Source organism: Carcharodon carcharias, chromosome 1 (assembly GCF_017639515.1).
Source record: "Carcharodon carcharias isolate sCarCar2 chromosome 1, sCarCar2.pri, whole genome shotgun sequence".
Taxonomy (NCBI): domain Eukaryota; kingdom Metazoa; phylum Chordata; class Chondrichthyes; order Lamniformes; family Lamnidae; genus Carcharodon; species Carcharodon carcharias.
The window spans coordinates 142,200,460-142,213,446 of NC_054467.1; the positions used below are offsets into that span (position 1 = coordinate 142,200,460).

At 43.3% G+C, this 12,987-nt stretch overlaps 1 protein-coding gene across 3 annotated transcripts in view; it reads right to left on the minus strand.

The window, feature by feature from the left end:
* atp8a1 (ATPase phospholipid transporting 8A1) overlaps window positions 1-7,324 on the minus strand; it is a 474,917-nt gene extending 467,593 nt beyond the window's left edge. For all 3 annotated transcript variants that reach the window (XM_041186502.1, XM_041186517.1, XM_041186510.1), the window contains exon 1: window positions 7,125-7,324. In XM_041186502.1, coding sequence (XP_041042436.1) covers window positions 7,125-7,173 — 49 coding nt within the window. In that variant the 5' untranslated portion in view covers window positions 7,174-7,324. The remainder of the gene's footprint in view (window positions 1-7,124) is intronic.
* Between the last annotated feature and the right edge of the window lie 5,663 nt (window positions 7,325-12,987).

Here is a 12,987-nt window from a genome sequence, read left to right on the forward strand (position 1 = left end):
GTAAACTGCTCCCAAAACAATCTGTAAACTACATTACATGTATCTTCTGGGATACAAACCAGTTTGCTCGTTCTGTGTTGCATATATTAAGCAATTTGTGCTATTTCACTGTGCAACTTTCCAAAACAGGCTATCCTGCCATTCAATCTACACAAATGAAAAATCATTAACTGAAACTAAAAATGAAGACCAAATGTAAACAAGGCTGGGTAAAGTTTCTGGGAGCCACTCATGTTCCACCACCCTAATTTATCGCTGACCCCAGTTATTTGCATATCAAGGTTTCTGCCAGTACAAGATGTTGCTGTTGCAGTGCCTTTAACATAATAAAGCATGCCCATACGCTTCACAGAGGCAGTATAAAACAAAATATGACACCAAACCACAAAGATAGTGACCAAAAATTTGGTCAAAGAGATGGGTTTAATGGAGGATGTTAAAGCAGAAAACTAAAGAAATGGAGAGGTTTAGGAAGAGAATTCCAGAGCTTAGCCGCAGGCAGCTGAAGGTTTGGCCACCAATTGTGGAGCAATTAAAATCAGGAATAAACAAGAAGCCAGAATTTATTTATTTTTTAATTCATTCATGGGATGCGGGCTTTGCTGGCAGGGCCAGCATTTATTGCCCATCCCTAGTTGCCCTTGAGAAGTGGTGGTGATCTGCCTTCTTGAACCTCTGCAGTCCATATAGTGTAGGTACACCCACAGTGCTGTTAGGAGGGGGGGAGTTCCAGGATTTTGACCCAGCAACAATGAAGGAATGGCAATATATTTCCAAGTCAAGATGGTGGGTGACTTGGAGTGGAACTTCCAGGTGGGCATTCCCATCCATCTGCTGCCTTCGTCCTTTGAGGTGGTTGTGGTCGTGGGTTTGGAAGGTGCTGTCGAAAGAACCTTGGTGAATTCCTGTAGTGTAATTTGTAAATGGTACACACTGCTACTGCAGTGCGTCAGTAGTGGAGTGAATGTTTGAGGATGTGGTGCCAATCAAGTGGGTTGCTTTGTCCTGGACGGTGTCAAGTTTCTTGAGTGTTGTGAGAGCTGCACTCGTCCAAGCAAGTGGGGAGTATTCCATCACACTTCTGACTTGTGCCTTGAAGATGATAAACAGGCTTTGGAGAGTCAGGAGGTGAGTTACTTGTCGCAGGATTCCTAGCCTCTGACCTGCTCTTGGAGCCACAGTATTTATATGGCTAATCCAGTTCAGTTTCTGATCAATGATAACTCCCAGGATGTTGATAGTGGGGTATTCAGTGATGGTAATGCCATTGAACATCAAGGGGCGATGGTTGGTTTCTCTCTTGTTGGAGATGGTCATTGCTTGACACTTCTGTGGTGCAAATGTTACTTGCCGCTTGTCAGCCCAAGCCTGGATATTGTCCAAGCCTTGTTGTATTTGGAGATGGACTGCTTCAGTATCTGAGGAATTGCAAATGGTGCTGAACATCGTGCAATCATCAGCGAACATCCCCACTTCTGTCCTTATGATGGAAGGAAGGTCATTGATGAAGCAGCTGAAGATGGTTGGGCCGAGGACACTACCCTGAGGAACTCCTGCAGTGATGTCCTGGAGCTAAGATAACTGACCTCCAACAACCACAACTATCTTCCTTTGTGCTAGGTGTGAATCCAACCAGCGGAGAGTTTTCTCCCCGATTCCCATCAATTCCAGTTTTGCTAGGACTCCTTGCCACACTCGGTTAAATCCAGCCTTGACAATAAGGGCAATCACTCCTCACCTCAGGAGTTCAACTCTTTTGTCCATGTTTGAACCAAGCTGTAAGGAGATCAGGAGCTGAGTGGCCCTGGCAGAACCCAAACTGACGCTTGATAGCACTGTTAATGACCCCTTCCACTACTTTACGGATGATCGAGAGTAGACTGATGGGGCGGTAATTGGCCAAGTTGGATTTGTCCTGCTTTCTGTGTAGAGGACATGCCTGGGTGATTTTCCACATAGCCGGATAGATGCCAGTGTTGTAGCTGTACTGGAACTGGGCCGCGGCAAGTTTGGGGGCACAAGTCTTCAGTACCATTGCCAGAATATTGTCAGGGCCCATAGCCTTTGCCTCATCCGGTGCCTTCAGCCATTTCTTGATATCACGTGGAGTGAATCAAATTGGCTGAAGGCTGGCATCTGTGATGCTGGGGACCTCCCAGAGGAGACCGAGATGGATCATCCACTCGGCTCTTCTGGCTGAAGATTATAACAAATGCTTCAGCCTCATCTTTTGCACTGATGTGCTGGGCTCCCCCATCAGCGGATGGGGATATTTGTGAAGCCTCCTCCTCCACTAAGTTTTTTAATTTTCCACCATCATTCACGACTGTATGTGGCAAGACTGCAGAGCTTAGATCTAGTTCTGAGATCGTTTAGCTCTGTCGATCACTTGCTGCAAGTAGTCCTGTGTTATAGCTTCACCAAGTTGACACCTCATTTTTAGGTATGCCTGGTACAGCTCCTGGCATGCCCTCCTGCACTTTTCATTGAACCAGGGTCAATCTCTTGGCTTGATGGTAATGGTAGAGTGAGGGACATGCCGGGCCACGAGGTTACAAATTGTGTTCAAGCACAATTCTGCTGCTGCTGATGGCCCACAGCACCTCATGGATGCCCAGTTGAGTTGCTAGATCTGTTCGAAATCTATCCCATTTAGCACAGTGGTATTGCCACACAACACGATGGAGGGTATCCTCAATGTGAAAGCAGGACTTCATCTCCACAAGCGCTGTGCAGTGGTCACTCCTAACCAATACTGTCACGGACAGATGCATCTGCACCAGGCAGGTTGGTGAGGATGAGGTCAAGTGTGTTCTTCCCTCTTGTTAGTTCCCTCACCACCTGCCACAGACCCAGTCTAACGGCAATGTCCTTTAGGACTCAGGCATCTTGGTCAGTAGTGGTGCTACCGAGCCACTCTCAGTGATGGACATTGAAGTACATTCTGCGCCCTTGCCACCTTCAGTGCTTCCTCCGTGATGTTCAACATGATTCATCAGCTGAGGAAGGGCAATATGTGGTAATCAGCAGGAGGTTTCCTTGCCCATGTTTGACCTGATGCCATGAGACTTCATGAGGTCCAGAGGCGATGTTGAGGATTCCCAGGGCAACTCCCTCCCGAGTGTATACCACTGTGCTGCCACCAACTCTGCTGGGTCCGTCCTGCCAGTGGGATCGGGCATACCCAGTGATGGCAATGGTGGTATCTGGGACATTGTAAGGTGGGATTCCGTGAAGATGACTATGTCTGTTGTGAGACAGCTCTCCCGATTTTGAACCTAGCCCCCAGATGTTAGTAAGGAGGACTTTGCAGAATTGACAGGGCTGAATTTGCCACTGTCATTTCTAGTGCCTAGATCGATGCCGGGTGGCCTGTCCGGTTTCATTTTTTTCTGTGACTTTGTAGCGGTTTGATACAACTGAGTGGCTGCTGTGGGTCTGGAGTCACATGTAGGACCAGGTAAGGACAGCAGGTTTCCTTCCCTAAAGAACATAAGTGAACCAGATGGGTTTTTACAACAATGGTTTCATGATCATTTAATTCCAGATTTTTATTCAAAGCTGCCATGGTGGGGTTTGAACCCTTGTCCCCACAGCATTACCCTGGGTCTCTGGATCCCTTGTTCAGCGACACTACCACTACGCCATCACCTTCCCCTCAATTAGAATAGTGCAGATATCTGAGGGTTGTGGGGCTAGAGGAAATGACAGAGATAGCCACAGAGGGATTTGTAAACAAGGATGAGAATTTTAAAATCAAGACATTGCTTAACTGGGAGCCCATGTAGTTCAGTGAGCATGGTGATAGGTGATTGGATTTGGTGCAAGAAAGGAACGGGCAACAGTTTTGATTAATCTCAAGTTTATGGGGGTCAAAAAATATGAGGCTGCACAGCATGTTGGGATAGTCAATTCTAGAAGTAACAAAGGCACGGATGACGTTTGAACATTAGATGTATTGGAGTAAGGGCAGACTCGGGCGATGTCACTGAGGTGGAAATAGGTAGTCTAAGTGGTGGCACACATTTGTGATCAAAAGCTCATCTGAAGGTCAAATATGATGCCAAGGTTGTGAATAGTCTGGTTCAGCCTCAAAGTTGCCAGGGACAGGGATGGAATTTCTAACTAGGACCCAAGGCAATGGCTTTGGTCTTCCCATTATTTATGGTGAGAGAAGCAGAGGAAATTCATCTGCAAAGACATGCACAATATAAATTTGTTTTTATTTCTCAAATGCAACAAAACCTCCACTCAAAATATAATCCAAATGCATTGATCAATTTTGAACAGTATTATTCCTCTACTGAAAACTCTCTACAGGAAATTCATCAGTCCTCCAGCTTCTGTCACTTTTTGTTTCACTTTTAAAACAAGCCACAGATTTAAGTGCCATAAATGAGTGTTCCACATTCAGTTTAACATTTTAACCACAAAAACATTTTACCAAGCCTTCTTGGGTGACATCTGGCTGACATTTCATACGTTAATTTTAGTAAACCACAAAACAACTTAATAGTCTTGCATTTTACTTTTCCGAAAGTGCAGATTGTCATAGTAAATATTTGTCTTGCACAGCAGTGAAAATAGAACTCTGAAAATTTTAATGCAAAACTGCGTGAGGCTTAGTCATTGTGAACCTTGACAACTTGGCAAAAATACTTGAGAATACAGACTGGGTATGCATTTGAACTTTAATTTTAAAATTAAATTACTACCTTTGTATGCCTAAGCCTAGACACACTTAGAATTAATTGTGGTTAAGGGCAATTCTCAAGGGCAATTACAGATGGACAATAAATGCTGGCCTTGCCAGCAATGCCCACATCCCAAGAATGATTAAAAAGAATCAAGGTCTGTCTGATGGTATTCTTGTATTGCCAATTTAGGAACATCAGCATGAGAAAACGTTTATGCCTTGAGCACACAATTTCATCAACATGACGCATTTCCACATGAAGCATTGCATAGTTAACTCACTCTTCTTTTCCCACAACAATTCACCTCACCCACAATCCCAGAAAAGTGCTGTTTCACCATTGGTGTGCATTTATCTTTTGCAAACACACATATACTCGAGATTTCATACAGCTTGTTCATTTCACCAAATTGTGCTCAATACTAGGAACAGTGTCCAAGAGCTTTGCAACAGAACAAGAAAGTGAAACACTGTCTCAGGTATGAAAATAGTTTGAATTGATACAGAATGAGGTGCAATTACAGCAGCAGTTTTGTTCTTCACATAGTATAGAAGTCTGACTTCAGCCCAAAGAGCTCTCTTGATGCCATTCTAATCACACTGCTGGGCATCAACCTGTGTTGGAGAGAATTAATTTGATCATAAGAGTAGTGCATCATCGCTGATTCATTGGTCTACGTTTTTCGGGGGAGATGGTGGCACAGTAATAATGGCGCTGGACTAGTCATTCAGAGACTCAGGCTAATGCTCTGGGCATATGGGATCAAATCCCATCACAGTAGCTGATGAAATTTGAATTAAATTAATTTAAAAATCTGGAATTGAAAGCCAGTCTCAGTAATGATGACTATGACAGCTATCATCGATTGTTGTAAAAACCCATCCAGTTCACTAATGTCCTTTGGGGAAGGAAATATGTCATCCTACCTGCTCTGGCCTACATGTGACTCCAGATCCACAGCAATGTGGTTGACTCTCAACTGCCCTCAAATGGCCTAGCAAGCCACTTAGTTCAAGGGCAATTAGAGGTGAGCAACACCCATATCCCACCAAAGGATAATTTTTTTGGACTGTATTAAGGCCAATAAAGGGATTTCCAAAATCCTTATACACAACAGCTCAACAAGCAGATGCAAGTTTTGAAGAACAGAAAAGTTACTGGCAGCAGTAATTCCCTTTCAGTTAAATTCCCTTTCAGTTAATTATTAGGATTATAAAATTGATATTCACGTTTATTTTCAAACTTCTGTTGCACTCATAGCACACCTCCACCATTAAATCATTTTCTAAGATTGGATGAACAGCGCCCTGCTTGCGGGTACAATTGATAGTGTTGACTGCGCTCCTTTATGCCAAATCTGATGCATGTAATTTATCTAGTAAACATGTTGACCACAGAATCAGTGCTCTAGCTTCCGATGTCACACTGACGTTTTGGCACATTTTTATCTGGATCACAGTACACAGTTACAAAGCATTTACACTCAGTGCATTGGCATTAAAAACTTAATTTCAAATTACTAATCTAGATCAGTCTAGGCCAATTACTTGAAATATTCAATTACATAATAATATGCTGGAACACTGTGCACAACCCATATTCAGCACTGTAAACAGTAAAAGAAAGCCCAAGTGTCTTTTCTATTTCATTAGCCAATTAGCTGCTAAACCGGAGCCCCATTTTTTGTTTTTCACTGAATTTTCTTACACGTTGGTAAAAATGCAAATTGTATATACTATGTACTTAGACACTACTTGAAAAATAATCAGCAAGGTTTTTTGCCTCGCCTTCCCAACCTCTTAAGATAATTTTTGACTTCAGGTTCTATGCGATTTATTCACAGCCAATGTCCAATATCTTACCCCGAATTGGGCCTTAACTGGTTAATGACTCCTGTATATGAAAAATATTTTTAAAGAAACTTCAGCCTGTATAGTTTCCAGTAAGTGGCAGTCTTGGAAAAACTAGCAGTAAAGACAATTAATGCAGTGGGGCTTCAGCAAACTTGGAAGGTGATGATTAATTTACACAGTGCGACTATGATTATTACAGGAGCCCACTGAACCTAAAATAAAAAAGTACAAAAAATACATCCAGATTCGAACAAACGGTATATCGTTTCGCAAATTTACTGCGGGGCTGATTCAATCCAAGCTAGTGTTGGCTTCACAACAAGAGAGTGCAGCAAAACCTCAACAGATTTCCTTTTACTTTACCAGTGTGAACGCTATTTAGAAAAAAGACAAGTCGCATCGCCTTTCAAAGCAGCTTCCTTGAAGTGTTCCGATATTTCATTGCAAAAAAAAATGGTGGCCAAGTTTCAATCGTGTGGAGTGTAAAGGTGTCCAGGAGGTCACATACGGACAGGTGCATTTTAACATATTGGGAGGGAAAGACATTTCTCTCAAACCTATGAGTACATCTTACCTTCCGCTCGAGAGCGGAGCTCTGCCACAGTCTTTCGAACCGGCGGCATCTTCCCGAACTGAATCAGTACATCATATGACAGGACACCAACTCCGTGCAAGAAAGGGCGACGATGTTAGTCTCAGCAGAGGGACTGCTCGCAAAACTGGCTCCCACTGTGTTGTATAAGGGACACAGAATGCGCAGCCGCACACCCCCTGCAACCAGCGCCGACACTCGAAACTCTCCCGGGAGCGCGAGCTTGGGGCCGGAGCGTTCCACCGCAGCGCGCGACCCGGAAAGATTCCATTCCTCAGGGAGAAATCACTACCACTCCAAACACAATCTTGGAAATATTATGCAAAACCCATAATCCGATTCAGAAAACGGAGAATAAGCCCGTTCATTGTTACTTTGTTTTCAAAAACCCCTCACAACTCCCCCCCCCCCCCCCCAGTTGCCTCAATGGATGAGTCTGGTCGGGACATCTCGCCTCATGGAGGCTTTTAGCTCCCGGCATCACAGTGCGAACGTGAATATCTAATTCATATTTTCAAACAGAGCAACAACGCTTTACTGAAAGAGGTGTTTGATCTTAATTGTAAGAAATATAATACCTACACTGAGATTATTAATTACTGAAAACAAATATCCCCATGGAATTGTTAATAAGACTCTGTAGATTACAGACTTGAACTGCGATTCATTCAATGGAGAGAAGAGGCGATGGTATTGTCACTAGTATTCCAGAGACCCAGGGTAATGTTTTGGGGATCGGGCTCAAATCCCACCATTACAGATAGTGAATTTTAAATCCAATAAAAACTGTAATTAAAAGTTTAATGACTACCGCAAAACCTATGAGGTTTGCTACTGCCCTTTCGGGAATTTTCTATCCTTACCTACTCTGGCCTACATGTCACTCCAGACCCAGACTCCTAAAAATAAATTAAATGGAGAGAACATGGGACAATTCAGCCTCGAGCATATCCCACCCATTTAATGAGATCAGGGCTGACCTGGCTCCTAACTCAAAGATAAAAGCAAAATACTGTGGATGCTGGAAATCTGAAACATCTGTCTCCTAATCCCCTCCTTGACTCCACATCCCTTAACAGCCTGAGCCAAAATCATTCATTGAATTAGCATTGACTTTTTTTGTGGAAGAGATTTCCTAACTTCTACCACCTTTTTTTTCCTTCATGGAATTTGAGCTTCACTGGCAAGGCCAGCATTTATTGCCCATCTAATTGCCCTTGAAATGGTGGTGGTGAGCCACCTTCTGGAACTGCAGTCCATGTGGTGGAGGCACAGCAAAATGATATTAGGATGGGTGTGGTTTTGACCCAGTGACAGTGAAATATATGACGATATGGTTCAAAGTCAGAATGACGAGTGACTTATTTGAGGTGAACTTGCAGGTGATGGTGTTCCCATGAGTCTGCTGCCCTTGTCCTTCTAGGTGGTCGAGGTTGCCGGTTTCGAAGGCGCTGTCAAAGGAGCCTTGATGAGTAGCTGTAGTGCATCTTATATATATAGTACATGCTTATGCCACTGTGCTCCTGCGTGGAGGAAGTAAAAGGGCAGTATTTTATGCTCTTTCCCATGGTGAGTTTGGAAGCGAGAAGGGCATTTAATCAGAATGGTGGTGGGTGGGGACGCAGGGCCTTCCCACCCTGCTGCCAATTGAGGCCCTTAAGTGGGCAATTAGTGCCCAATTAAAGGTCTCATCATGCAAGCAGCAATGGTGGGGCTTGTCGTCAGGCTGAAAGCAAGGTTGTTGGAGGTCAGTCATCTCAGCTCCAGAACATCACTGCAAGAGTTCCTCAGGGTAGTGTCCTCGGCCCAACCATCTTCAGCTGCTTCATCAATGACCTTCCTTCCACCATAAGGTCAGAAGCAGGATATTTGCTGACCCTGTATCCTTGTTGCCACCATCCCCTATGCTCCCTTCATCTGCGGCTCCACCCCACAAAAGCCCTCCTGCCATCACTCACCTGAATCCAGGGATCCAACAAAGATTCAGGGCTCATTTGGTGTCAGTCCTACAGCAGCCACTGCCTCCCCAGGGGCTCTGTTGAGCAAAAGAGCTTCTAGCCTCTGAATGGCCAGCAGCTCTTGGCAGATGGGACTTCTACCCCGGGGTCCTTGATCCCAGTGAAAGGCCTGTTAGTGTACTGCCTGATTGGCACATAATACTGGCAAGCTTTCCCAAGAAGAGGCAACATGAGTCTCTTGCTAAGTCTCAAGCCAGCAGTTGAGATCCTGTCACCTTCATAAAATCTCCCACAATGTTTCAGGTGGTGTAAGGGGTAACGATAAAGTGGGTGTTTTGTCCTGGATGGTGCTGAGCTTCATGAGTGTTTTTGGAGTTGCACTCACGCAGGCAAGTGGAGAGTATTCCATCACATCACTGCTCCAGAGGTAGCAAGTTCTACATTCTCACCACTTTCTGGGTAAAGAAGTTTCCTCTGAGTTCCGTATTTGATTTCTTGGTGATTATCTTACATTGATGGCCTCTCATTAAGTGCATAGAATGGGAGTAGAGCATTTAGACCCTCAAGGCTTCCTCACTAGTGTGAAATATTAGTATACTTGGAAAATAAGAATCTAATTGGGGTAGAGAAACAAAGGGATCTGGATGCAAAAACACTAATCACTAAAAGTTGCAATCCAGGTTAATAAGGCCATGAGAAAAGCAAACCAAACTCTTCCTACAAATGAAAATACTCTGGGCTCAATTTAAACTCTGTAAGTATATAGGTTTTGTGTGAATTAAAGTCTATAATTACTCTATTGTCCATGTGCTTTTGGGGAAAAAAACCATGTGCTGAATTTTATGATAGGGGTATATTGCTCACGAGCTGACCGACTTAATAAAAGAATGCCCTATAACAATAATACAATGACCCTTTTAAGTACTAGGTTTGTTTGGAAGATGATTTTGTGTAAAAAGCAACTTGCTTCCAGTAACTGATCATGTGACCAAACTGCCTGGGAGGTAAACAATAGTTAAAAAGGTAAACAAGAAGTTAATTACAGGGCAGAGTAGATTCTTGTGGGCGATCCTGTTTTCAAGCAGTTTCATTTAGAATAAACTGGCTGGAGGGAATATCTCAAGTCAGATTCAGTCTAAATTTTGTGTGCTGGCTAAAAAGATGATTGAAGGATTCTATTAACAGTGAGTTTGACTTCTGGGATAGCTAAGCTGAAAAGCGAGAGAGAAAGTTCCTAGATGCAAGACTCCAGAGTTAAAGAACATTAGAATAAGGGGAGTTTTGACCTGAGGTAGCTATGCTTAAGACACTCGCGATACTTGTGTTGAACTGGAAGTCTACAACCATGGGATGGTTGGAGGAGATCTGAATGAGCAACGTTGCTGGAAGTAAGCAGAGGGCTCAAGAAATCTCAATCCTTATACAGATCTTTGAAACAATACTCAGAACTAATAGTTAATCTTCCAATTTCTGATGAATATCTGACTTGAGCTTCTCAGGGGGCCTAAGTCAATTAGATGTAGGTGGAAATTTGAATTAAAAAGTTTGGTTTAGAATATAACAAACTGCGTTCATTGTACTTGAAATATCTTTAAGATAACTAACTATTTAAGATAGAGTGTAGCCATTAATATCCCTGTTCTTTGATTTTTGTGCAGTAAAATTCTTTGTTTTAAACTGTGAACCTTATGGCTTCATTCTTTTAGTAAATACCTGGATTTTCAGATTCACAAACAAAAACATTACTGGTCTCTACCAAAATCATAACACTATCAAGGCCTTTCAAGAGAAAAGATACCCATCCTGTTCCTCTTTACCTGATGGGTAAAACTTGCAGTTCTAAATTTTCTGAACCTTAGAGCTGCATACGATAATCTCTAGACATTTGAGAGCCACAAGACAAAGACAGCCTTTACAGACACATCCTTATTACTGTTGCACAAACTTATGTGCCCTCCCTCCCCACTCAGCCCCGGCACACTCACCCATGCCCTCCCTCCCATCCTACACATTTCCTCTGCCTTCCCTTCCATCCTCACCTACTCACTCATGCCCTCCCTCCCTATTCAGCCACACTCACTTATCCCCTCTTCCTACTCCACACTCCCTTCTAGCTGGGTTTCTCCAACTTGCATGCATTTAGAAGTGCAGGAGTGGAGAGAAGCAGCTGTCAAGGCCCAAACCCCAGGCCATGATTCTCAGCTACCCCTCTCCCCCAGCCCACCCTCAGCTTCCACTCCACCCTCCCCTCCCCCCAGCTCTGCTTTTAGCCTCTGTCCCTTCTCCCAACTCTCAGCCCTTCTCTCAGTCCCCCTCTGCCCTGCTCTCATCCCAGTCTGGAGGCATCAATTCATGCATTTCAAGGCAGCGCCAGGCAGATGATTTAGTGAAGGAAGGCACTCTGCAGGCTGTATGTGGGAGCAGCATCCATTGGGGGCATGGTCTCCATATCGGCAAATCACAGAAGTCGGTCTGGACAATCAGATTAGAGTTGGGCCACCCTGCCGGGGCCCCGCACAATTCTTCAGAATGATCCAGATTAATCTTCCCTCTTAACAACTGCCCCACTTTATCTGTAAAAGAGCTACATATAGGCTTATGAGCCATAGTTTGGCCACCTCTTATATATGCAGCAGAGCCATCTGGCCCAGCCAGTCCATACTGGCATGTCGGTTCCACTTGAGCCTCCTTCCATTTTCCTTCATCTAAATCTATCATTGTAAGCCTTTGTACCCTTCTCCCTCATATGGTTGTCCAGTTTCCCCTTAAATTTATTCATACTATTTGCTTCAGTCACTCCTTGTGGTGGTGAGTTTCACATTCTTACCACTCTGTGGGTAAAAAAGTTTCTTCTCAATTCTCTATTGATTTTCTTGTTGACTACCCTACATTGATGGTCCCTAGTTATGCACTTCTCGCAAGTGCAAACATTCTGTATCCTATAAAGGAAATATTTTTTTTTTTCCTAATATTACTGTAGTATTCCTGAGGCAGGCTTGTATGTGTATGTTTGTGTGTGTGTGTGCATGTATGTGTGTGACTAATTTAATTAAATTAAAGATGGTCAGACTTCAAGGTTTGAATCATTAAAGGGGTTGTATAAAACAGACTTTTTGAAGAGGAGATGGATGAGCTGACATTTGCATATTTAGATAAGTTGAGAAGCTGTTTGATTTTCATAGGGACCTGATAAGATGTTTACCCAACTGGTAAGATAAATAAGGCAGTTATTACGTTTATTTTTCCTGAAATTGCTGGGCCTAATGACACCATGAAAGATTTTTACATTCTGGGAAAAGTAACTTCCAAAGCAAGGGTGAAACAATGGGATTTACAGATCAAAAGGGAGGAAATATATTTAAGGTGAGATGGAAAGGTGTATGAAAACTTGAAAGGTGACTGTGTGAAACAGACTTGTGGGGAAACAGCCTCTAGCCACCCTGGGGAAGTTTGCTATTCCAGTAATCAAGATTTTGTTAAAAGCCTTTGGAGTTCCATTGTTGAGTGAGAGGGGGAAAGAAGGTGTGAAATCCCTCCTTTACAGCAACAGTGGGTGCTTGTGGTAATATTGTTTTATAGATTAAGAATCTATTTGGACTGTTACCTGGAAGGGGTGTGTAATTGCGAGCCTAGATAAGTAGAAATCTTGTGAGAACTGTTGTAAAACCAAATGTAATTGTAGTCTTCTGTGTTTAAGTTTTCTTTTGTTAATAATTTTTATTTTAATTATTGGATGTGTGTGTTGCTGGCTAGGCCAGGATTTATTGCCCATCCCTAATTACCCTGTTCAGAGGGCTTTTAAGAGTCAACTACATTGTTGTGGGTCTGGAGTCACATGTAGGCCAAACCGGGTAAGGGCAGCAGATCTCTTTCCATATAGGACATTA